Here is a 27,735-nt window from a genome sequence, read left to right on the forward strand (position 1 = left end):
CAGGGGGTTGGAACGCGCTCAAACGGAGGGTATCCTGCACTGCGGACTCTCATACTCACACATACATAAATGCTTAGGTTATGAACCCGCCGTACGCATGCACACAAATACACACATGCAGCTGCTGCAGTGTGCTGTGGGTGACGGCTGATCAGAGGCCGGACTCTGAGAAAAATAAAACTTGTCTTTTTTTAACACACGGCACAGGAGCTGGTTAGAGGAATAATAAATAGAAGAGACATTTAGTGTTGAGTTTTGCGGTTTGGCCTCTGAGCTCGTCCCTCCCCAATATTTAGTCTCTCCACTGCACTAATCGGCCCTTTTTCCTCACTTTTTTTGTCATGGATGGGGTCGACTCTCGGGGGAGGGGTGATGGTGAAGTTAAGAGGTCTGTCCTTTTCTCTTTCTTCCTCCTCCCCATATGACCAGAGGTCCATTGAAGAGCACAATGTGTTGCCGTGGGCCGGGGAGGAGGAGGAAGGGGGATGCACTCCTCCTCCTCCTCCGTTTAGGTTTGGCTGCCTCTCAGAGCGGCAGCAGAGGCTGTGGAGCGCCTATTGCCTTTCACCTCCTGCGTTTATTTTTCCCTCCTCGTAGTGGGAGGAGAAATGCTTGGAGAGACTGAGCTTTTCCTCCATCAGGCAAACAGAGACCTGCTGGGGCTCGAGAAGGCAGCAGCAGCTCTATTATCACCTCTGGATGTATGTGGTGCACACATTCTCTCAAAAAACCTGCATCAAACCATCTCCCTGGAATCTGTTTTTTCCCCTCTGTGGATTTTTTGTATGGGTTCAGTTCTAGACCTGGAACTCATGGCTGATGTTTGGGACTGGATGGGCAACCGGCAGTCCTCCTCAACGTGAGGCAGGTGCAAGAAGCTGCGAGAAGCAACATGAGTTTGATGTTGTGCCGCTGGGAGCAGAACAATTTCACCATGAAACTGGTAGGATGAACACTTCCAGGTTCTCACAGAGGTCTAACACTAGTTATAAACACATATTTCAGTTCTTTTCTGTGCCTTATAGGCCTCATTCTGCTGTTGACAGTCCTTTTTCCCATCCTTTATCCTGCTGTTCTTTCCTAAAGCTGCAGCTTCAGGACAGTCTTACTTAGTTTTTTCCACTCTGTTTTTATATATCAGTAAAAATGCTTGTCTCATCAGCCCAGAGCCCTGCAGTGGCTGTAGCGTGCACACAGTGGATTAGTGGTTTTAATATCATCCTCCATCCTGGTTTTCCTCACACTTGATACGAGCTTCACTTTGATGCGTGCATGGAAAGTTAAAACAGGCTTAGCGAGGACCGCAGTTTTACTGTTCATTCTCATTTCAAGCATTTCTAAGAAGAACAAGTCACATCCTTTCACTCTGCTTTGTTGCACCTACTATTTGGTGTGATATAAGTGTGATGCCACGGGGATGATGGTAAATATTCAACAGCCTCTGGGAAGCGGAGATAAAATGCAGAGGCGGTCAGGTGCAGACAGGTCATGTGGTGCCAACAAATGAGAAAAAAAAAGGGCTTTGTTATAGCTGATGTGTGTGATAAAAGTAGGAAGCAGCAGATTAAATAGAAGTCATTCTGTATAATGAGCACCCTGTTGAGTTTACACATAACAGAAGCAGACAGAACACACTCTCTCTCTGTCTTTCTCTGCGTCTTTCTCTTTCTTTCAGCCCTTATCTCGATCTCATACGAGCCCAGAGAGGAAGGGGAGATGGAGGCAGAGGAGGTTATTGCCAGAGCCTAAAGATGAGCCGATAAGGCGGCTAGCTTAATTACACGCCGCTAACCTGCACACAGCGTGACTGACAGGAGGCCGGCAGGCCGCAGGGTCAGCGTGTATTTGTGTGCGTGAAAAGCAGAGATTGACAAAGACAGCTGAACACGTGCACACACTTAAAGGGGAACTTCGTTTTTTTCAACCTGGGGTCTGTTTTCATATGTCATTTCATACATGTGAGTGATGGAGAAATGAATTTTTGACATAGCTCCAGTATTTAGCCAGGCAGGCAGCTTAGCAGCTCAGCTAGCAGCTCAGCTAGCGAAAAGTGTGGGGCAACTTGCCCCCCCGCATCAAAGTCCGCCCTAAAGTGCTTTTTTTTCCCCACACTGACTGCCTCGGATAGTCTCAACGAGTGTCCCACAACATACTAGAGATGAGAAGTGAACGAAAACCTCCACATTAACTGGCGATTGCTCTTTGTTGTGGTCTGTATCCAAATCTCAGGACGCTAGAAAGCAAAGCTCGTTCCGAAATCGCGCGATAGCTCGCGCCAAAACCTGCCTGGCTAAATACTGGAGCTATTTCGAAAATTCATTTCTCCATCACTCACATGTATAAAATGACATATGAAAACAGACCCTAGGTTGAAAAAAACAAAGTTCCCCTTTAAAGAAATTAAAATGGCCTTGTGTTTTATTATGAAGTGTAGTCGATGTCCATAATCCTCTCTGTTCTAATGCCGGTCTATTCATTATTTGACTGTCATGGTTCTTGTCAACATGTGGCCCATGCAGCATAAATCAGAATGATGATGTTTAATCTTGGACAGAGGCAGGCTGGTTTACACAGAGCAGATAAACAGAGTGGAGCCATGTTATTTCTAATTAAGGCATGTGGTTATTTGATAAAACTCACTTGCAGACAGCAGCAACAACATGCATTTCATTACTCATTTGTTTTTCAGGTGTTCTCTTGATGGTTTGTCTCATTCATCTCGATAATATGTAGGAGTGTAGTGCTGTTTGTTTAACCCTCTGATCCCCAAAACCCACCAGCAGGTTTAAAAGCCACTTGTCTATGCAAAACAAAACACCAAAATTGCGATATCAATCATATTGGGGAGGTGTGAAAACAAACAGAATCATTGCATTTTGAACTTTCTAGCAGTCCTTGAACAAATCATCAGTGGCACACCGTTCTGTCAGAAAACTTTACCCAAATCTCACCTTAAAATTGTGATATTTAATCATAATCACTTCATTCTAAGTATCTCATTTGCAAATTCACCAAAAAAATGAGCAATTTTCTTTCACCAGATTCTGAGAATATCAAAAAAATCTGCTCTTTTTGGTGCATCTGTGACCCAGCTGTGATCAACACTCAAACATTCGAGGACTTTTCAGCTGAACTGCTGGCACTGTTTACACAGAGCACATAGGAGACAATGAAAGCATTAAAATATCAATAGTAGGTAGAGTCACATGTTGTTTTCATGTTGGTTACGCCTGTGAGCACTTAGAAAAATGTTGTACAATGTTGTCTTGCATGTCGTTAAATCTATGACTGGACATCATGAATCAATCAACCGACCTTAGCTGTCAATACAACAACTCTGACCTTTTGTTTTTATTGGCTCTCTTGATTGACAACCGCTTTGATGATTACTGGATCTTCTAGTGCTTAAAAAAATGTGTATAAATTTCAGCCAGATTATGCAAACTGCAGATATTCCATTTCCTAACTACAACACACATATGGTGGCACAACGGGTGAAGAAAGATGATTATATTCACCTTTAATAGAATTTTGAGATAGGTATTTCATTAAGTTGGAATCAAATTTCTCTGGCCAACATTTTTATTTGTTTCTGTGCACTTGAACACTGCTTTTTTTCTTTTTTTCTTTTCTTTCTTTTGTTAAAAACAATTTTTCTTCTTATTCTTACATTTTTGATACCTTGTAGGTAGGGAATGTCCAGAATTAACCTGTAGCCAAGGTCTTGACTTTCTTTCTAGCTTTTCACTGGTACATCACAAGCACCTCAGCCTTATGTGGTCAAATAGAGCACCTTATTCAAATTCGGGCCATTACATGTCCAGATATCAATTCGAAAATTTCATTTCGCAGATGCTTTTATCCAAAGTGACCTACATCTCAGAGTAGACGCATCACAAGCAAGAATCCAGTCAGGAGAGAACAACCTGGATAAGAGCCACAAAACAAGTTCAAGTGTGATAATAAGACCTTGGTGCCTACAGGCAATAGTTCTCTTCCACCTTTTGATATGCTCCAAAGGTGCATTATCATCCATTCTGATACTAATAAAGAGAAAGTAACCCTGAAAACAAATGTGACATCTTATGGTTATGTAAATCGGAATTCGGTCTCTAAAACGGCAAGGTAAAGTGAAAACAAGGTTTAAGTGAAAAAAATAAAACTAGAATGATGGTACTGAGACAGATCTCAAGCTCAAGTTGACTGGATGAGCTTAGTCCAGCCACACTACTATGAAATGGGGTGATTAAGGCCAACTGAGACTACTAGCAGGGAGACATCCATATGTAATGATGTGCGCTGATGATGTCTCATGAATCAAAGAATAACATCTAAACAGTGTGAATAGAGGGGATGGCTGCAGCAAAGATCTTCTACCAGAGCTGTTATAGAAATCAGAATATAGTACACTTTACAGCAATTGAAAGATCGTAGTGTATTTAGGGGTTGAGAAAGTCATCTTTGGGTGTATAACAGTCTTTTGAAACCTTGGGGAATCAACACAAATGCAATAGAATTGTAGATTTTAGGAGCTCAGACGAAGGAGCTGCCTGAGAGTTTTCTCTGCTGGGAAACCAGTTTTATCACTGTCCATTGGGTTGTTTGCCTCCTACTAACAAGCTAACAAGCTAAGCCCTCTTTAAGGTTCCACTGTGCCCTCACTGACATCAATCTGCATGTCTGAGGATTTGTGCTGATCAGATACTGCTACCGTGCCGTAACCGAAGTGCCAATCTGGGCAGTTAACCAGCATTGTGTTCACAATTCACTGCTCTTCTGCTGTGAAACTCCAAATTAGTTTATGTATCGCATGTACAGATGCCCACACAGGCTGATGGATGACTCGCTTTCCCAGCCTCTGAGCTGCACAGCCCTGGCCAAGTGGTTTAGTCTACCATGTGCCTGGTATGGCCTCCATGCCTTACAAAGCCGCATGTCTTTCATGTGCCAAACAGAGAGCAAGCAGAGACATGAGGGCTTATTTAGAGCTGGCCTGTTTCAGCTTTCTGCGGGCTAAAGCCACTTGAGAGGCCTGTGTGAGTACACCGAGGTGGGGGTGGGGAGGCCGCTCGCTGCCAAGGGCCCCGCAGACCGACATCCATCCATGTTACGTCCCGCTGGTGGCAGAGAAGCAGCAGCAGCAGCAGCTCCAGATGCAGTTATGATGGGGAGGACAGAGTCAGGAGAAGATAAATGTTTGTTGGTTTGGTTTGATTGCTGGGAGAAGAACAAGCAGCTCATGTGTACACTCTGAATGAACTTCACAGCATCACTCTGTGTTTCTGCCTGTCTCACTTTATGTTTGGTTTCTTCTGTCCCTCAAATATTAGCCATGCTTCCATAATGCATTATGATGTACATTTTGAAGAATTGCATTAGAAAGGGGTGATGGAAACATCAAAACTCTGAAAAAAGCATTCTCAATATCTCAAAAAAACATTTTTATGCCCACTTACACAATTGAAGAAAAGAGATAATGCGGAAATAGGTTATGGAAACACCTTTTTGAATAAGTTGTTTATGTTTTTGCTTTTAGAGTCTCCAGATAGCATGAAACATGACTAATACCAGCTGACATGACAGAATAATAACTTTTTCTTTCCGGTTTTTCTCAATGAGATGCCCAAAATTCTCTATTTCTTTTTCTACGTGTTTTCTACCTGTTTTTTGTAAGCAGCTGGTTTTCTTACCCTGGTTTTAGAGCCATGTGTACCATATATTAAACCACTAGCCTAGTTTATTCTATTGAAAGCAATTAATGCTAACCAGCTTAATTCAGGTGTTTTCTCTCCTTTCTTTTTTTTTTTAAGCTTTTGGCAACATTTTGAAAGTATACTTCAAATATTCCACTGCGGAAATGTAACATAGTGTAATTGTGCAGACATTGTAATCTGTTTTGTTTGTGTTTCCACTGTTGGACTAGTTCCTGCAGCTACATTTGGAGGTGACACTAATGCTAGTTCTGGGTGCTCGTACGGCAAGTGCGATGTGAGTTTTGTGAAGCTTTGAAAAGATGAAGAAATTTTAAAAACTCACAGTGCAGAGAGTAGAGTAAGTAATCCTAAAATCTCAAGTTCAACCTTCCTGTGCTCTTTTTTTGCTTTATCCGTCTTGAATTTTGTCAGTGGTTATGTATTTATCTGAAACACTGCAGTATCAGTCCTGCATTTTTTACATCTATTTTTTGCACTGCTTCTAGCAGTTTAACTACTAAAGTTAGTGTGACCTAGTTACCACAAACTAGTCAAGAGTGAAAATATCAGTGTTAGAGGGCAGGGCACAGCACAGCAGCTGGTAGAGCAGACTGTAGTCCTCTGTTGTCGTATCATACAGACCAGGGACACTGTTTCCCAGAAGCCATCTGTCTGTGTCTGCAAATGCTCGCTGAGGGATGTGCAGAAGATGACATCCTTCATCCAGGTTCAAGCTGGAAGAGTTACTGCATTTACAGCTCATGTGTTGTTAGATTGGACACAGAAAAGTGGCCCGCAGCGTGATAAGTGGGAGACTATCACCTATCACATATGTGTCGATCCTTCTGCTCACTACATCCTCTTTTTAGATTATTATGCGAGTGACTCCTGCAGTCCATCTATCACTCTCCCACCAGCCATCTGCTCGCTGGGTCAGAGGGGATGTGTTGCCACATGTCGCCCTCAGCCTGCAACGGCACCAGGAGAAGCCGAGTTCTTATCAACGAGGCTCAGCAGCAGGAGGGATCACCAGCAAGAATATGTTTTCTAACACGATTGTATACTGCTCCTAGTCAATTCTGAGGCACTTATAAAAGTCAGCACTCACTTTGGGAAGGCTAGAAGCTGTAAAAATGTGACAAAGTGGAAGATTTACAGGATTTGTCAAGTTTAATGAAGGTCTATAAATCCTCTAACAAGCTCAAGAGTTGACTAAAGATGGTATCACACAGTAGGGAGGTAGTGCGTGAAGAACTGGCAAGAATTTCTCCCCACTTAGAAGTCCAAAACTGGTGTTTTTTTCTTAGATTTAATTCATAAAAACCAACTGAAACTTACAGCATCTGCTCTAGACAAGTGTGTTACGGGGTGGAAAACATGTCTGCATGAAAGATGATGATTATAATATTTTAGACCCTTTCAGCTCTACTCCCTGCTGGTTTGACAAAGTCTGCCAATGTGTGTTTGTTCTTTTTGAAACCTTTATTTAAGCAGCATATGTCTGAGCCTGTTTGTGTCACCTTCATGCTTCACTACACACCTTCACAAAGTCCACCACGAATCGGGTATCAAGCAGCAGAGAAAAGTGTAGTCGACTTGTAAATGGTTTCACACTTGCTAATATATATTTTATGCTTGATGCTCAGTTACGTGTGTCCTCAAGTTTGTCCGGTGAAGCTGCTCTGAGGTGCTGCAGCTGAAGTGGTTCTTCTGGGTGGCTCCAAGGTGTGAATTTATGTCAGTGTGTGAATATAGAGCAGGACAGGGTTGGTGTCGGTGCATAACTCGGCTGGTTAAAGTTTAATCACCTCATGACATAAGATGAGGGCTGGATTGGAAGATTGCCACGAGCCACCGCCTGACACCTGAGCCCCCCCATGTTCTGGTTTGTGTGTGGGCTGACTGTGATGTGCAGCACCAGGTGTGCAGGAAGGATTGTGAAGTGTTCTGTCAGTCAGCGTTAGGAGCTCAGGGAAGACATTCGTTACGTTTGAACCGTCTGTCTCAGACACAGGGGGCGATGGCGAGCTGTGGGGGATTATGTGCATGAGAAAACTTTAGAAAATAATTATTTTCTTCCTTAATTTCAACTGATCTCTGAGGAAATCCAGTCGTGTGAACAGTCATGGTGACTGATATTTCTAAGCCTTAGAAAGTGATAATAGACAATGTGGGATTTTCTTTATGATAGCCTTGTAAATAGCAACAGGACAGTGTCGTTTCCTTTAAGTGTCACCTGTAATAAATCTACAAACTCTGACACACGATACATGGCTCGAGAGTATGTACAGTATTGAATTACATCTGCATAGTCAAGCAGTGAAAAAAATCTGCAACCTACTACTGATAGAGACACATTGCTTTTGCTAAATGCTGAACTTCTTGCCATTTTGCACATTTTTGACGCCTCGTATTTAAGACAATGTCAAAAATTCACCTGCAGCCTAAGTCTTGAACTTCACTTTAGTGTGTCACAAGTACATGATTTGTAACTTAACATTACTGCAACCAAAATGTGGACAAATAAACCAAATTTTTCATATATCAAGAGTCCATTAAAGGTCCATATGTGAGCACGTCATTCAAAAACATAGGGTCAGCAGGGATCTCTTTCACACTCTAATTTAAGTTTCTTGGTCAGTTCCTCATTGACTTTTCAAGATAATTTATCGTCTAACCAGGGATGCAGGTAAGTGTAACATAAATTTTTATGTAAATGTTTTATTTCAGCTCATTTAAGGCCCTGATTATTAGACATTAGGGTTTTTCACCTAGTATTTGGTGAAGAGCATGTAATTATCCGGATTTAGTAAAAGCTTAAGGCTAATTCAGGCCTTCTGAATAAGCAAAAAATCGGACTTTAAATTAGACAAAACTTTGTCAATAGAGGTATTTATCTGTAACCTGGCACTAGCCAGATTAATAATTGTGTAGTACTTGATAGTACTCCACAGTATCAATCTGGGACTGCTCCATGTAAATCCGTTCGGAGGAAAGAGGCACGGATTGGACAATGCAACAATATGTCCCGCCTCTGACAGGTTTGTTTTTAGCCAATCGCGGCGACCCTTTGAAGTTTCTTCACAACGAGCGGAGACAATTGGTAGATTAAACCCTTACCAAAACCCGTAGGTAAAAAAGCACAAACATCTTTACCATCCAGAAATGCGCAAAGCGCCTCTCGTTGTTCTTCCTTCAAAGAAGCGATACGAGATTCAGCTAAAACTGACTTAATAGCAGCATCTACACGATCGTTGTCCTCCGTTGCCATGTTTGTTTTGATCTACTAGCGCTTGGTGTTGTCGTCACACCCGGATATCCCACCCATTATCCCGCCCCACACACGAATACTGCTGCGTGATTGGCCCGAACCAACTTGGTGCTGTACGAAAAGTGAAGGCGGGACCGGAGCAAGATGGTTTCTTGAGAGATTTGTGAACTCACAAATATCGCGAGAAATCAACTTGCTGGCAAGGTTAATTTATCTGACTGAGTACAATGACCGTACTTCTTTGTAGTTAGACAATGTTGCTGGTCGGAGCGGCTACCTGCTGCTGAGGGGCCACTGTGGTCACCCTATAAGGATCTGTTAAAATGGCAATTAATAGATCATTCAGTTTTGGAGTTTATAATTTGATGAATCTTCACAAAACAGAAAAAAAACAACTGGACTTTCTACTATCACATTGTAATGTTTGTTTAAAACTGACATGAACATTGATTTCAAATCTGTACGGCTTCAAATTGAAGTTTCAAGTTAAAGTGCCCAAAAATAAAGGTTTCCATTTCTGGGTTTTATGTTTCTGGTCTCCACCGGCAGCAGAGGAGGGAACTGAGTCAGGGTAAGTGACTCAGACGGTGAATGACACCCAGAGAGAGGGAGAGAGAGAAAGAGAGAGAGGTTAAAACAGTATCAGAAAGTCTGAGGCTTCACTATGAAGCTGTCTGACAGGAGGACAGATCAGAGAGCAGAACGAATGTTCAGAAAGAAACACTGCTGCAGAGATGTGAAGAAGACAAGACAGTCGTCAAACATCGTGGCTGATTAACCGTCCTCTTTGCCTTTATGACTCTCGTCTCTGGGATCTCTAGTTGTTTGCTTTGCCCTGGTAGTTGTCTGTATTGAGGTGACGACCCAACATGTCGGACCACGCCGGCCTCAGGGTCCCGGTCAGGAGCTACAGCCGCTCCTCCTGTGAAAACTTCAAACTGGTAAGATACCTGAATGGGGAAGGTGGAGCTTTTAAATTTGCAGGTGTCATGGATGCATTTTTACTCATCAACCTGTTGCTGAAGTGCAAAACGAGATGTTTAAAGCAAAAGTTAAAGTGTTTGCATTTGACTTTAGCCTAGAGGAGAAAGAGAGGACTTGATTTAAGAGGAAAGGTCAGCTTGAAATAGACACGTCAGGGGTAGAACCAGATCTCCAGGAAGCAGGAGAAGGAATTATTATAGAAGCCGCTGGCAGACGCAGGTACTCTCTGAGTTTATGAAAGTTTACTGTTAGGATTTAGCTCTGCCTTATAAACCCCTGGATGTCCTGAGCGCGGTTGTTGGACGAGGCCTTCATCTTAGCTGGCTTTGTGTTTCCAAATGCAGATTTCCTTTGAAAGCACTGTTATCAGAGCATGTCTTTTAGTAGACTCCGCTCTCTGTGCCATTACCTGAGTTATAACGAGGGCAGTTTAAGTCCTGGCTCCCTATGAAAGCTCCTTGTGAGAGATAGGCCTTTATTGCAGCTTTGGGCCTGCTGTGTTCTGTTTATAGTATGTGCTCATGTTGTTAGATTAGTTCATAATGGGCATGTTAAACACAGAGCTTTTTAAGGTTGCTTACTGAACCCTGAGAGTAATAAGGCTAATAGTCCTGAAGTTATCAACATAATTGTTGCCGCCCTGTCGTGTGCATGTGAGAACCTGGGCAGAGCTGAGGTGTTTAGGTTTACCATCATGTGAAAATGTGTAAAATTTAGCTGCCGGTTTGTGATTTTTTTTTTATGCTTGAATTAAAGCGGAAAGGCTAAATGGACCTTAAGAAGTTGATAAAATGCACCACAACTTTATGAACGAGCTCAAAATGTACCTAAGCTAAAAATGAACCGGCGTCATGTGAAACATTAGAGACTCCTGCTTTTGTGATATTTATGATTTTTTTCTGAATTAAGATGTCAAAGAGTTGTGTTTAGATTATTTTAGACCAAACAGTTGAAATTTGTAGCACCTTTTCCAGAACTTTTTGCTGCAGTTTTTGTGTTAATCCCCTACACTCCACGCAGTCTGGATGATTTTAACTCCTGTCATCTTTTTCCTTATTCACTGCAATATAAAATCCTGCACCTCTATGAAAACAGCACTACAGTGGCTAGAGGTAGAGGGAGAACTCAAAATGTCTTAAAAAAATTGAGAAACCCTGAAAGAATGATCAGCATCTTTTTCGAATGTACACAGGAAAAGAAACTAATTGTGGCTCGATCATATATAGATATTTTACTTCTTCCGTGTTTTATTTGTTTCTAAACTTGTTCCCTGTCCACTCAGTGTAAACACATCTTGCAGCTCAGCCTAGTTCATATGAAAATTCCTTGAATTATTTTCACGTGACTGTTGGTCACAGCTGAGTCACTAATGGCTTTACGGTTGTGCCGAGGAACTCAGAATTTTTGGGTTTTTTTTAGAATCAGGTTAGTGTCCATGGTTTATTTTTGATTTTTTTTTAAATGAGACGTATAGAATACATTGATTTTGATGAAATATCACAACTTTAAGCTTAGTGTTGGTGAAATTTTCTGACTTAAGCTCAGCTAACTGACAACCCAAAGATTTTTTCTGTTTCTGACTGAAATAAATGGTTTAATTTTGGGGATTTAAAAAAATGAACATGGTTTTCAAACCTGCTGGCAGACTTTGGGATACATTAAGAGTAACTTTACAAATCATGGAGGAACTGAAGAATGTCCAGATTGTAGTGATTTACAACTAGCTGCAAAATTTCATACACTTCTGTCACATTTCCTTCTTTTGAATTGATTTAATTTATCCAACTGACTCAAAATGTGACACTAGTGCTTCTGTGCACACCGCTTTTAGGTACTAGATTGAAAAGCAATCAGTTGGCACAGAGTGAGGATAAATGTTGCATAAGAATGAGATAACACAAAAAAAGTTTCACTTACTATTATCTGTGTGAGCTCCAGGGAAGCCAGGGGGAGCTCGACTGCTCTTAATAAGACATGAGCTCCCTACAAACATGATTTGGGAGATTTTGGGAGGTCTCTAAAATATTGATCACTCATAAAATTAGGCTGTTATTGATGTTTGATTCATGCATGAGGGTGATTAATCACTAATTCACTTTTCAATAGATGCGTGCGCTTCTTGCCGTCACTATCAAAGCACATCATAAACTTCACTCAGATGAGGAAACTAACTTTTTTGAGCTGCCATAAAACAACAGAAAAAGGAACCTCACCCACTGTGGTGCTGAAAACAGGCAGGAGAAGTTACTTTTCATCAGTTTTCTTATTATTTATTCATTCATTTCTTATTAATCGGACTAATAATTAAATGAAGCTGAGTTAAGGGCTTTATAAATGTTATATCTGGTGTTTCTGACCTCACAAAAGTGAAAAAATGAGCTTCACTAATAGCCATGGTGGGGGTCTTTAACTCTATATTTGATTGAATGTTTAAATCTTTACATGGCAAGCTGTTGATTTGAAATTTGGGAAGCTTTTTCTCTTGTTTTGGACCATTTTTGCACGAAAAAGCACAGATTTACCAAGTGAAAGTAAAAACAAATGTATATTAACCTAAGCACTGAGGCAATTTTTCTTAACTTTTGAACATTTTTCACTCAGCGGCATTGATGCAAGTGGGTGCAGTGTTTGTTTAGCAGCTTATCAAGTTGGTGTCAGAGCAAACAACAGCAGAGATGAAAGACTAAAATAACACAAAGTGGCTGCTGCAGCTTTATGACAGCTTCAGAAACACGGGAACCAAAAGACAACATCAACTCCTCCTACCGTATGATCAGCTCAGTCACGACTCTTCATGTGTCACGACTTTTTGCCAAACTTCCACACCTGCACTTTTCAATCTTCACAAAGTCGCCTTCAACACAAGCTTAGTCTCCCGGCGTGATGCCCCGGCCGTCCTCCACCTGACCGGGCCAACGCAGCGCTGCAGGGCTGGCCTGTGTGCGTCATGCCCTTCTGCAGGCATCACACACCAGCCCGGTGACTCAGCAAGCCCAGGCAGCAGGGATGCTGGATGTGAAGCAGATTTGTGTGTTTGTGTGAGAAAAAAGAAAAAAAAAGATGCAGCTGTCTGAATGAGTGACTCATCGCTGCTTGTTACAGGCTTTGAAGAAGTGACTGTGTGTCATTTCTGAAGGCTTAAATTGGGAGTTATTATGTGAACATGCATATGGGTCCAGGCTGGTGAATTGATGAAGGACGGATGGTTGTTTACAGAAACTCGATTAAATGTCAGGATGAGCAATCTGTGTGTGGGTGCGTCGTACCGCTCCATAGCACAGCATCCAAATGTTTGTCCTAATGGTGTCCACACAAAATATAAATGAGAAATCAAACGATTTGTGAAAATTGCACTTCATAAATGAAACAAGAATACACAAAACCTCATGTAACCATTTAAATCTAAGGAGCTGATTTCACAAATGAAAAGATAAATACAACAACAGAAAGAGAACAACTGAAACAGTGAATATGATGTTAATTTGTACATCTATTTGTGTGCAGAGCAGCAGCTGTATCCCATCATTGTTCTGCAGATGACAACGACTGTGGTTCACTGCTTGGTAGTAATCCGCCGTTTAAACACTAAATATTGATTTTTGCAAAGAAGGTGCTTGTGTGAAACAATATATACTCTGTAGTAGGCTGTAATTGGATGTGGTTTCCTCATAATGCAAATACTATAGTCAGTATTCTGCCAATACAGCCGAATGCCATTTCCACAGCTCGACCAATCCATGCACTGACTTCTTTTTTGTCTACATTGCAATATTTTCAGGGAAAGTAACTTTTGTTAACTTCAACTCCAACATGATTCACTCTGTTCCAGTTGTCATAGTTTAAAGTATTGATGGACACAACACCTTAAGGCGTAGGCTCTGCATCGATTCACCACAACAGTATAAGTGAAGCTTTGAACGTCCCTTATTCTGTGTCTTTTCAACAAAATAACACAATCTCACATGTCCCCACAGTGCATTTTTTAGTTGATCAGCTTAAAAGGAAACATAGTTCATTTCACCATAACTGTATCACTTCTGGTTTTAGCTCTGTCCTAAATGTGCTGTTTTGCTGTGAAAACCAATTAGCTGCTGCTGTTCCCACCAACTGTTTCTGCATCCACAATTTGAGGACTGGCAGAAGCAATGTCAATATAGCTTACCAGGTATTATTTTAAACCCTTGTTTTAAAAATTTAAAACCATCATAAAACCTTAGGAACATTTAAACTGACAGAGTTGTGTGTTGAAAGAGCTGCAATAGTCCAAGATGAAGTTGAAAGTCCTTAAGTCCATAATAGAAACAATAAAAAAAGCATATCACTGTCTAAATCTCTTCATACTGCACTGGTGATGGTTACTATTAAAACCAGTAAGGATGGAACCTGGGCTGAGGTTTTGTTCACTGTGGTGACATATTCCACAGCAGGCTGTCAATAGGCCTCGACAGATCACATATGATGGCTTCCATAACTCCCTGACAATGAGTCAGTGTCATGTTGCTTTCTGTGCTGACGGGAATGTCCCTGACCCCAGCAATAATTTACAGATCTTAAAAAAGACCCCCGATCCCTGCTGGGTCTACTGGGAGTTTCTGGAAATGGAGGGATTTTCCCTCTTTGAAAACGTGTCTGTGCTTCTGAACATCAGACTGTCATGACTCCCCGACTGTCACAGCGTTGACATGTGGATGTGGGTGAAGCACGGACTGGAGTCTGAGATATGTCTGTAATATGTGGAGGAATAATATGCAGTTATATTAACAGAGACATTTTCATGATATTAGAATATACTAGGATAGTTCCATGTTGTAAATATACATACACTACCGTTCAAAAGTTTGGGGCCACTTTGAAGGGTCCTTATTTTTGAAAGAAAAGCATTTTTTAATGAAGATAACATTAAATGAATCAGAAATCCAGTCTAGACATTGTTAATGTGGTAAATGACTATTCTAGCTGGAAACGGCTTATTTTTAATGGAATATCTCCATAGGGGTACAGAGGAACATTTCCAGCAACCATCACTCCTGTGTTCTAATGCTACATTGTGTTAGCTAATGGTGTTGAAAGGCTCATTGATGATTAGAAAACCTTTGTGCAATCGTATTGACACTTGAATAAAAGTGTGAGTTTTCATGGAAAGCATGAAATTGCCTGGGTGACCCCAAACTTTCGTTCATATGGAGATGAATCTTTACGTTTGAGTTTGTCTTTCTTGACTTTCATGACTATTTAGTGGGATTCAATGTGAGAACAATGTTTTAAGCATTGGACTGGATCATATTTAGTCAGAAGAAACCAATATAAACAACTATATATCATTCCAAAACTTGGTGCAAATGTAAAACATAAGATTTATCCTTTAGTAGAATATGTTAAAAAAAAAAAATAGGAACTTGTTTGTGTGCAAAAGCCCATTTTTATTGAGGAAAACCAGACAGATTTGAAGTCAGAGCAGCAGTGCAGCCCAGAATTTAGCCAAATAAAATACAATCCCAAATTAGTATTGGTTTCTTATGTAAAAGAGGACATATCTGATCATAGAGGTAAAGAAAGAATCTGACCAATAATTCAATGCCAAACGTTTAATATTTTACAGATTTTGAAGCAGACTCATTTCATTAAATGTAAAACTAAAGTGGTGTTCAACCCAAAAATTAAACCTACTTCTATTTTCATTTCAGTGGACTGTCCTGTGGTGTAATAACGGCAACCACATTTCACCCTCTTATCCATTCAGTGATTACATTTCCTGTTTAATATGCAGAGTGGTTATCTTTGATGCAGAGACCGAGCTAGAGTCTGTAACGTCTCTTTCCTTTCTAACTGATGCTGAATCAATATGGAGTCGATGGTCCTCTTCACTAAGATCAGATCAGATGTCTGCTTCTCATCACCTCCTACTTTTCCTTCTTTTCTTCAAGCAGCTTCCAGATCACAGAAGCTACAATAAATGTGCGGTTGAAGCCACATGATTCACATTATTGCATTCTCTCGTTATTTTCTTTTTTCTCTTTCTCAAGGCTCAGTTATTAACATGCTCTTTGATTTACATGCATCTGACTAATGTTGACTCTTTATAATTTGGTCTGTGGTGGGATAGACCTTGGTTCTAGTTGTGTGTCACTGGGAATAGTTTCAGTATTTATGCTCACTCTAATTAATTCCTCATGTTGACACCGCATATCTTGTTGGCATGTAACAATAATTACCCCTTTAAATAAATCAAATATCAACTCTGATTAACAAATCGCAGGACATCAGCTGATGTTTTGGCCACTAGAAGGCAGAAGAAGCCTTTTCAGGTTGTTGCAGGTATTGTGTTATTTTACGCTCTCTTTTTTTAAAATCTGTTTTGCTCTCCACCAACTCCTGCACCTCAGTACCTCAAGGCCAATTTGTGCTTTAAGCAGCCTGATGTTGAATTCATAATCCAAAATCTGCAAGGGTCTATAGTACATGAGTGGATAACTTGGAGAAGCCCAAAATTAATAAGAAATTGTGCCTTTAACAAATTATAACACGTGCTAAATTCTCCAGAAATCCCGTGCTATGTCCAAACACTGTGCTTTGCAGACTGCAGGGTTAATTGCATTGACTCAGTGCTACATTCCAATCTGAACCGTATTGTTTTGTCCTGTAAAAATCACATTTCTGAAAGTTGCCCCTATCAGTTTTTTTGTGTTCAATACAAGGAGCCATGTGAGCATTTGTATAAGACCAACCTGTACCTTTTGTAGGTTGAGTAGAACCAAACTCTACTTTCAAAATTTGCATAGGTGATGCAAAAACTCTGAGTTGGCCCTTAATAGCTAAGAGATGCTCCACTTTCTTCACCACATCGATAAACTACACTATATGTATGTAAGAGAGGGACTTATTCACTCTGTTTTCACCAGTTGGTTTGTGGACTCCTCAGGTTGAAATTTGGACATCACCATTTAGATTTTTTGAAAAAGACTGTGATGAGCAAAGGGTGGATATGACTCGACTACACTATCCATACCCACACTATAGTGACTTGACAAACAGAATAGCCACACACTAAAGCATACCCTGCTTTATCATCTATTTTACTTTAAATGGGGCCACAATTTATCAAATTAACACCACACCATATTGACGCTGACTTGAAACTAGCGATTGAGATCATAAACTCATTAGGAGAATGTTTACTGAGGTAACAAATAAAGAAATGAATCATTTTCTCATTGACTTTTATAGCAGCCAACTTCATTTTGAAACCAGAGGAGTCGCCCCCTGCTGGCTGTTAGATAGAATGCAGGTTTAAGTCATATCTGCATTGGCTTCACTTTTGGACTTTTCGAATCTTTCTGTTGTGCTAGATAGATGGTGTGCAATTAATTTCTCAAGCTTTTTGCCAAAAATTACTATTGCTTCAAATAATTTAATTGAAGGAGGGTAGATTGTACAACCAAAACGGATATGCCGAGATACTAAAAAGCTCAGTAGAACTGCATAGCAGGAGAGGATGGTGATACCATTCATAGATTACATAATAATTTGACTTACTGTAATGTAGCAGATGTTGATTTGTTTGCTTTCTCAAAATTCTTGTGGTCCTGTTTTCCCTCATAAAAACGTAGAATACCTGAGATGACTCATTTAAAGTCTGACCTGTCTGAGTGTTAAACATCAGAGACATGGGGAGTGTTTTGAAAAGTTACCTATTCCAGACTTGAAAGCAACTTGTTGTGATTTGCTGACTTTACTTTCCTCTCACAACCTGCCTTTGCCTCCCGCTCGCCCTCAGGACATCTGACCCCCCTGTGGTTTCCAACTCTGTGAATGACAGCTACCCATTTCACCTCGTTTTTAATTACGCTCCAACCCTTCAATTTACCTGCCCGAAACTACTTCAAAGAAAGCCTCCATGCTCACACAAAAGCTCCTGAAGATTGCACTTCCTTTTCCCCACGACCAGCTGAGAGCCTGAATTGAAAGGATCGAGTCTAATCCGCTGCTTAAAGGCTTTTTTTAGTTCAATGTGTCACTCAGGAGTCTTTTTAAAAACCCTGTATTTGTGTTTGGGAATGCAGCCTGTGGGATTTTAAGACATCACTCCGAGCTTTCTTTGTGTTTAATGTGTGGTCGTGCGCTCTCGTAAACCTCGTGCGTTGCAGCCTGTGCGTGGTGATGAGTGTGCGGATGTTGGTGCGTGTCTTTGAAGTGCTCACACCTGTCGTAAGCCTTCATCAGAACGGTGATTCAGCCGTTGAGCAGCGTGGCAGAACAGCTCCGGGTCTGTTTGCAGTGCAAACACAAAGAAGCAAGGGTCACCACCGTGTCACATGCCTCACTCTGCATGTTGCATGTCAATTTTTGTGCATCAGCTCAGATTTAAGAATGATACAAGATGAATAGATACACTTAAGTTAAGAAACAACTTATGTTTGAGTTTCCACTTGTATATTGAGGAAGTTTAAGTGGATCAGATTACTGGGAGAAATCAGGTTGCATCAGAAATTGATACAGAGTTTTAAAGAATGTTAAATAAAGTTTTTAATGTCAAATCTATGTTCATATTTTGCACGTTATTGATTTCTTCTATTGGGTATATTTTAAGTGAGTTGACATATTTTCATCCATCCATCCATCAATTCTCTATACACCGCTTTATCCTCATTAGGGTCACGAGGGGTGCTGGAGTCTATCCCAGCTGACTCGGGCGAAGGCAGGGGACACCTTGGACAGGTCGCCAGTCTGTCACAGGGCTACATATACAGACAGACAGTCACACTCACATTCTCACCTATGGGCAATTTAGAGTAATCAATTAACCTCAGCATATTTTTGGACTGTGGGAGGAAGCCGGAGTACCTGGAGAAAACCCACGCATGCTCAGGGAGAACATGCAAACTCCATGCAGAAAGATCCCAGGCCAGGATTTGAACCAGGGATCTTCTGGCTGCAAGGCAAAAGTGCTAACCACTACGTCACTGTGCAGCCCACATATTTTCACCCAACAGTAAAAACATTCTATAATTCAGCAATATTTAGTTGCAGAGCAAACCTATTTATGCTAACAGAGGCTACTTTGTATTTTAGTCATTCTTGGATTACCGTATTTTAAATATAAGATTGCACCATCGTGACTGTACTGAAGTGCAGCTTCGAGGTACTTGTACTTTACTTGAGTATTTCCATTTTCTGCTTCTTTATGGTTTTACGCCGCTACATTTAAGAGTCAAATTTACTCGATAATTTGACTTACTTTACAGATATAGTTTAATGATACTTAGCCTAGTAATGTAGTACCATAGACGAACTTTATTGATCTCTCAGGGGAATTTCACAAGCTAATCAGCAGCTAGGCAGCAACTATTGATTGTTTTCATTGTCAATTAAGCTGGTGATTGTTTTCTCAATTGATCGATCAGTTGTTTGCTCAATACAATGCCAGAAAATGGTACAACATGTCAATCAAATGTCTATTTTTTCACTAACTCAAAAATATTCAGTTTACTGTCATAGAGGAGGAAAGAGCACAAAATATTCCCAATTAAGAAGGGCAAATGAGAGAAATTAGACTATTTTTCTTGAAAAACAACTATGCAACCCTGTAACAATTACTTAAACACACTGATCGCATCTTTCCTGTCATCTTTTTAACTGACTGACCTGCCATATTTTGAGTTTTGTATGAGACATTAAGAGAGAGGTGTCTTTATTTAGACAAGCTGCCACATGTTTCAGATCCCTGTGGGGGGGAGAAGTTGCTCTGAAGTTGCACTTGTCACACAGAGTCTTTGCAGTTTACCGACAGGTCTAACAATGCTGCAAACCAAGACAGATGCACGAGGTATCAATTTCTCCAAAATAACTCCTTTATCAGGAATAATGTGCTGTGCTTCTTTTTTTTTTAATCTTCTCAGAAATAGAAAACTCACTTCTCTTGATGTGAGAGAGGAGAGCAAAGGGGAGAGTTTGGCTACTAATTATGAAGGAAGCTATTCAGATTATTCAGATGCTTGCTCTGGCTCTCTCCCCTCCTCCCCCCAGGCAGTGAAGGGTCTTTTCTGTCCCCAGAGAGTGATGTCAGCATGGCCCATTGAAAACAGCCGCCGTGTGCTCCGAGATGAATGCCCCGGCTGAGCACAATGGCCCCAATTTGAATACCACGCGGATATATGCCAGATCGGAGCCCCAACAAAAGGAGTGCTACTCTGCTCCCATTCAGCCATGCTGTTATTTTTTATTAGTCGTAAACTCGCTCCAACCATTTGCACCTTTTGTAGTTTTCAAGTGTTTATGGAGTTTGAAACACGTGGACGAGCCGACAGGGTTGACCCTTGTTTTGGACTGTTTTTTGGGGGTTTTTTTGACTCATAACTGAACGCCGCGGTTTGTGTTTTTGTGTCTGACCGCAGATTTACACGGACTGGGCCAACCACTACCTTGCCAAGTCAGGACACAAGCGTCTGATCAAAGACCTGCAAACAGACGTCACAGATGGAGTGCTGCTGGCTGAGATCATACAGGTCGTAGGTAAGCAAACACACGTTTTGATTCCAAAATCGGCTAAAAAGAAGCTGATTTTGATGCGAGACACACCATTAGTTTTAAAGATAGGCTGAACTTGGCCAAGCAGACAGTTGCAGTCATCAACTTTTATTGAGCCAATAATAGAAGATTAAACCATTTTAGGCTATTACCTGATGTAATGCCGAGTCATGCAACGAGTTTATGTACTTATACAGCTGAAGGGATTTCTTCTGTAAGATGCTGTTAGGAACAAAACAGTATTGTAAAGGAAAAACTTTAACAGGTCTGGTGAGATACAGAAATATGAAATGATATGGAAGATTACAAAGTAAGCAACAGAAATAAAGAAAAGTTTAATTGTACTACACTCTATAAAGATCTGTATTGGCTTAACAAAAATTGCACTCAACAATTTGCAGCAATCTTTTGGAGTTACAACAACTTATGATGGAATTATGTTCAAAACTATCTTGAGGGAAATCAGCTTTTCCACTTCAATTATTTTAATTACTAATTATTTTTAGTATTTTTAATTACCAGTCACTTAAAAATTGGTAGTGTGAATGCAAATTTTAAGTTGATTACTTGTAAAAAAAACAACAAAAAAAAGCTGTTTCATGTAATTTAGAGGGACTTCATAAATATCATGTATACTTAATTATAATTATGAACATAAGTTCTAAAGTTGGTAAATTGAAAAAAAATCTAAATTTATTTTAGTCACAAGTAGGTAGAAGAGGGAGCTTGACATCTTGACCTCAAGGCGAAGGTAATTAGGTTATCAAGCCAATTTTATTAAGTTATCTCAACTTCAAATCAAATTAATACAGAAATTTGAGTTTATATTAGATTTGAAGTTATCTCAACTTCAAATCAAATTAATACAGAAATTTGAGTTTATATTATGCACAATATAAAGATGCAACATTATTACACCAACTCAACTCTCTGAAATATTTGCAGCTTAAAGAGTTTGGTTCAAACATGCATTTAACTAAAGTGTCTAACTTTACTATTTCTATGATAATCACTGTGACATTGCTGTTGTCATAGTAGGAACTAATAGAACTAGTCTCCAGAGTTGTCTTTGTGTAGATCCACTTATGTTTTCAGAAGTCTTATGATCCTCATAGCTGAAAAGTTCATCATTACTCAACAGCAGTTCACATAACATTTCCATGAAATGTGTTGTTGTTGCTGCTGCTCTGTTTTTGACCTTCGCCCTCCTGCATCATCATCGTCATCTGTCTTGTCATCTCGTCTGGCCGTCCTCAGTCTGTCATTTCGTCTGCCTCCGGGCTGAACCAGGCAGACACCAGCTGACCGGTGACTCAGCATGTCACCGACTCTCTCTGACCCACTTTTTTTTTTTTTTTTTTTGCTTCCTGTTTTATGAGGAGCGTCATTGTTCTCATACTGTATGACCTTTTTTGTTTTCTTTGTAGTTCATTCTAGGCTATTTTCAGCACCGTTTGTGAAATTCATTCACAATTGTTGGTGCCTTTTTTTGAGCTGAGGAATGTAGCTTCTTCAAGTGCAGCAACATTTAGTCCTGGACAGCTGAGAAAAGGACTGTAGAGTAAATGACCTTGTTGTTCTGGGATACAGTTGGACTTTACTTGGAATATATTAGCATCGAGTTGACCAGAAAGTTTAATCTGGATCTCAATGGTATTGATTCAAAAATCCCATGTTTTGCTATCCAGGATCAGGTAATCCATTTTCCTTTTCTGTCAGCTTTTTAAATCAACATTCAGTTTGATCGTCCTGATTTAAATACTAACTTTCTAAGATCACTGGTGCTGTAAATGGGACTACATACAATATCACACTGTGGACTAGTAGCTGTGTAAAGAACAAGACAGCTTACGAAGAGAAAGAAAACAAATAATATATACTTCCTCTTCCATTATTAGCTTCTTTTAATCAGTCAGACCTCCTCTCAATCTCAACAAATACACAGAAACAAACAAAAGTGCATTTTTCACAAATCCATTTTGAATATTTAGAGCATGTTTCTTATAAAAAAGGCGCTCAGAGCTTTTTGTTTGTGGAGAGACCAGCTGTTTGAAGCTCTTCCTTTTGGAGGTGCATTTATTAACATTAATGTACAGTGATTCCTACTTTATCACTGTAATGGTTACAGACACCAAGAGCAGAATTTGAATAAATGTGTATATATGCTGGCTGATACAATGTTCTGTTAATTGATCATTTTCTAAGTTTAAATGCATTTTGTTGCTGAAATCCACTTAAGATAATCCCGTTTTGTTTTTGGTTCACAGGAATCCCACTCTTACTAAAAAGCTCTGAACACATATTGAAGGTGTGATCAGATCAATTTTGTGATTAAATCCAATTTCAGAATTTTTTTTTCTTTTAAATAGCCCATTTTGAAGATTTGAGCCAGTCATATAGACAAAATCTGAACAGATTACTGGCCAACAAAGGAACTCAGTTCAAATTTGTATTGATCTAATTTGATTTTAGAAACCTACTCTGACTTATTTCATAGTAATATTTTATATACTCACTACTGTGATGTTTAAATAGGTGCTGGAGAAAGACTGAAAATGCCATAAAGATTGTGTTTATTCTTTACCATGGAACTATATTGAACCAGATGGTCTTGCGAGCTTGTGTTTGGTGAATCTGTGTCATTTTATCATGCTTTAGTCATGACCCTGATGCTCCCTGAAGCTTCAGTGTACCGCCGGCGGTACACCTACTAATTTGCATAGGAATTTCAAGAATGTCCGACGGCTGCAAACACGATTATACAAACACTATACGCCGATGGAAAGCTTAGATTCTCATGAATCCGCCGGTATAAACCACTTTCAGATGCGATTACTACAGCGGGTGAGAAAAACACATTTGTCCGACAAAAACGAATATTCATCCATCCGTTCTCTATACACGGCTTCAACGCACACAGCGCGACTCACATTTCCGGGTTCATTATTACACACACACAAAAAAGAATCCACAAAAAACGGCCATAATCCAACCTTTTACATCCAGATGACACAAGCCAGTAAACTATTTTATCCAAAACATGTCCTGAAGTCGGTATAAAATCCCCGAATCGGTCATTTTCAAGGAAATGCACCTCGCGATGCCCGTCCAATATTCCCCGTATTTTTCGTAATTTTTTTTATTTAAAAATAGAATATTAGCGATTTTTTGTACTGAAAACGGCTGGAATTGACTGAAGCTTAAAGGGTTAATATCCATTACGAAGTTCCTCCCTCCTGAGAGAACTTTGTTGGTTCCACAGTTCTCTGAAAGGATTTTTGCATTCTTGAAATTGCACCCGTACTCCTGAAAAAGTTGATGAAGCCCACGTAGAAAGCATGCCCAAAGGCCAACAGCTGACTGCTGCTCTGCTCTCAAATTAAATCAGCTTCAAACCGGAGCCATCCATTCACCTGTTCAGCTCGGCCTCTCTGCCTGCTGCCTCCCGTCCTCTGGGGAAAAACCTCACGGCACACATTCGCTGGTGAAACCGGAGCAGCCTCAGTAGGTCAAACCGAGCGGATGTGGCACCTGTTTAGCAACTTACGCTCAAGGTCAGGAGTTCGGAAAAAGGAACTGCTGCAGATTGAGGTTAGAACCAAGTTTTTATGTACAGCCTTAAGGATAATCTGTCTAAATTTCAGCCGGTTCTGCGGCTTTGTCCTCAGTTTCCAGTCTGACTGCAGGGTTGAAGCTGTTCATTCAGGCTCTTGGTGTGCACAAGGAAACCAGACAAAATATATTTGTTTATTGGTTTTCACTTTATTTTTAGTCTTAAATGTGTATCTTGAAATCACAGAGTGGCCGCCTCCTGTGGGTGCTGGTGTCTGCAGAGTGTAATTTTTTCAGGAAGCACACAAACCGTAGTCAGCAGTAGTAGTGTTAAATCATTGATAAATGTCTTCACGCTTCATTTGTGCTGAGTCTATTTTGGAATTTGGCTTTTTTTTGTTATGAAAACTATAAGGGAAAGAAAAGATGAGAGCCAAAATCCACATACATCATCTTTATCGCTGACCTCATGCAGGGGATTTCTGACACCAGGTTTTCCTCCATTTATCTAACTGGCTACGTTTATGTTTTACCCATTATTTAAAAAAAAAATCACTATGAAGTATTACATTTAGATGAACTGGAAAGTTAACCCTCTGAATCCCAAGCAGTTTTATGGGTATTCTTCGCTCACTTTGGGGAAGTCCAGCACCTCTGCGAAAACGGTACATCCATGACTAGAAGTAGAGAGAACTTTAGCGTAGTATACTTACAATGCTGTAAATCATAAAACTGGAAAAATGAAAATTTACTTTAATTATTTACTTTACAAAAAACTTGGTTTGGGTAAAAAAAATTCTGCTGATTTAAAGGAAATAGCATAAAAGGAGTAAAATAATGCTTTCTGATGTGATATCAATGTAAATATTTGTTAAACAGTAAAAATATTGTAATTATCGCTTAAATAAATAAAATTCTACCCAAACGCTGGCTGTAGTAGATGTTGGCTAGGTGGATATTTACAGTGAAGCCTCTAGTCTCCATTCAGTTAATGCAGCTGTCAGTCGAAAAATTAGCACAAAACCTTTAAAAAAAATACACCGAATCAACATCTGCAGCATTTTCCAAGTGCATGTAGGTGTTGCCAATACTGATAAAGATATTTAACATTTTTAATTTGTCTCCTACATTGTCTGTGGAAGCACAGCCTGCGGTTCAGTCAAAAAGTATATGAATTTTTGTCGTGTATTTTTGGCAAATTTGTAAATGCGATGTAGAGAATAAAATGTAATTTTAAGCTTAGAGTTGGTTAAGTTTTCCAATAGACTGGATGTTGAAGTTGAAAATCCAACAATTCTTTCTTTTTTCACAGTTTGCAGCTTTGATAGATTGCTTTGATTGATTTTTAGAAATAAAAGACAAACTGCTTTTCAAACCTGTCGATGTGTGAAAATCACTATTTGTTTGAACTACTTACAATACATGGACATACGTGACCAGAACCCGCATAAGTGTGCTATATAGGGTCACAATCTCAAATATTTGGGAGCCATTGATCTAAAAACTGTCTGCAGTCAGTTGGATGAAGAAGCTGAAAAGAACAGATTAAAATGCCCTCCCTTTATTCCCCTCACAGTATTTTCTCGTGGTGTAGGTAGTGCAGCATGTGGTCCTGAGGTGGAGCTGCGCCGTGGGCCCCAGCGAGCCTCCTGACGCAGGAGTCCGTGCTGTTGGCTCAGTTGTCAGCTGTGATCTGACGGTCGTGTCTCAGCTGCTGTGGGTTGGGCCTCTAATGGACACACACATGCCTCCTTTGAAAGAAAAAAAAAAAAAGCAGCACGACACTCCTGGCCGGGCCCCCAGCGGCCCCGTTCCCATTTGCTGTGACCAGATAGTGTTTCATGTCTCAGCGGGTGGGGACAGGAGTGGGGGGGTGTCGCAGTCAACGGCATGAACACCTCTGCTCTCCTCACTCAGTCTGGGACACAGTCTGGGATCTCCACTGGAATAAAACAGAGGATTACATGAACTGATCACAGTTTTCATTATCTCTTCTTTTGTCTTTCCGTTTCCTCTTCAGCCAATGAGAAGATTGACGACATCAATGGCTGCCCCAAGAGCCGTTCTCAGATGGTGAGTAAAGTTTGTTTTTTGTGGGACATAGTGAAATTTACCTGCGTCTGTGTGAAGTGACAGAATGCTTTAATGTCCCATCCCACCGACTGCAAAAGAAGGTTGTGGAAAGGGAATAGTCGGTCCATTTATTTTTACTTTTGTGGTCTTGCGGGGTGCCGTCTGTAAAACCTCTGGCTCTGACTTCTGGCTGTTGGCGTTCAGTTGAAAGCATCAGAGGCTTTGGTTTTTGGTTCCACATCTTATTACACTTGCAAAGAAGACAGCATTCCTCCCATCCTCCAGAGGAAAGAGCAGATGGGAAACACTGATGACAAAGACAATGTTTCCAGCCAGTTATGTTTTGTTTTTTGTCTTCGGTGACATTTAGCAGCTATGTGAACGGGGTTTCCTTTCCTCTTTTACGGCGCTGGTGGCATTTCCAGCGTTTTCACAGTTTTGCGTTCTCTGTGGGAATCGAGCTGAGCATCCCGAGGCAGCGCAGCCCTCCGCTGAATGTGATGGGTCGTAAATTGGGCCAGTGTGCCAGCTGAGGGGGCTATTTTTGGCCACCAGCCAGACTAAGGAAGCCTCTCAGAGCAGCAGAGAATGAGAGAGACTTACACACCCCATATATAACAACTCAGAAGGAGGTGAAAGCACAGCTGATCCCTGGACTGTCATACATGCCCACATTAGGCCCAGATTACTGTGTGGGCGTCCTGTTCATACAGAATTCTAGAGTGCTGTATGTTCATGTTTTCCTGGTGGTCTGTTTCTGATTTAATTACATCTTGGTAAGATGCAGAAAAGTCTCCATAGCCCCACAGTGTATCAGCCAGGATCTGATATGAATGTGTCATTACTGCAAACATAGAGAAGAAGCCTGAACCTTGCAGCAAATTCAGCTCAAGGCTGTGTGACTTCACTGAGCCTGACATTAGTCATCAGTAAACTTTGTGTTTTTCTCTCCAGCTGTGAGTGTGTTCAGTGAAAGAGGTTAATTACAGGTTCTTGACAAAGACATATGAATAATAATCAAGGTTGACTGTATATGTCTTTAGGGATATGAGCATGTTTAGCTTCTTCGCCTGATAAGACTGTTTATTCTCCTGAAGCAAAGAGAAAAGAAAACTAGTTAATGCCTGATGTCTGTTTGACCCAAACTTTGTTACAATTTCCTGGAAGCTAATTACCAATAAGACAGTAGATGGCACAATTTTTATTTTCAGTTATCATCGAAAAGGTGCCTAATTTTGTAGTGAGAATAATCCTGCAAAATCACATTACTATTACTAGTAAACTAAACCTAAGATAAACTATCCATTCATCTGTTAGAAGCTGTGTGGCACATGCAAAGTCTAGAACAGCAAAAGTGGTTTTCTTGATCTTTAAACTCAACTATTTCTCATAATTATTTGTCACTTTATTGTCAAGTCAGTCCCTATCAGGTTACTCCTGTAAAATTATGGAGATTTTCTGTGATGTGATTACCATACCAACAGTTGAAGTGACAGTGGTCTGCCCTGGTTTAAAGTAAGAGGTCTTCAAGGCCAATTCACGATTTCTGTGTCTGCATGTCCACAAGTATTCTCAGATACATGTGGCATAAATTTCGCCATCCCTGTCTGTTATTTACAGACCTATCAGCAAACTTCC

The 27,735-nt window shown here is 40.3% G+C and overlaps 1 protein-coding gene across 8 annotated transcripts in view; it reads left to right on the forward strand.

Annotated features, from left to right (window-relative positions):
• The window catches only part of nav2a (neuron navigator 2a), a 301,077-nt gene that overhangs the window by 165,051 nt on the left and 108,291 nt on the right, over nt 1-27,735 (forward strand). For 7 of the 8 annotated variants that reach the window (XM_051959975.1, XM_051959995.1, XM_051959978.1 and 4 more), the window contains 2 exons: nt 20,340-20,457; nt 26,045-26,097. In XM_051959975.1, the coding sequence (XP_051815935.1) occupies nt 20,340-20,457; nt 26,045-26,097 (171 nt within the window). Of the gene's footprint in view, nt 1-9,668; nt 9,906-20,339; nt 20,458-26,044; nt 26,098-27,735 lie in introns of those variants that run through there. The other variant, XM_051959981.1, reaches the window with a different exon arrangement.

Source organism: Acanthochromis polyacanthus, chromosome 2 (assembly GCF_021347895.1).
Source record: "Acanthochromis polyacanthus isolate Apoly-LR-REF ecotype Palm Island chromosome 2, KAUST_Apoly_ChrSc, whole genome shotgun sequence".
In the NCBI taxonomy this organism is placed as follows: domain Eukaryota; kingdom Metazoa; phylum Chordata; class Actinopteri; family Pomacentridae; genus Acanthochromis; species Acanthochromis polyacanthus.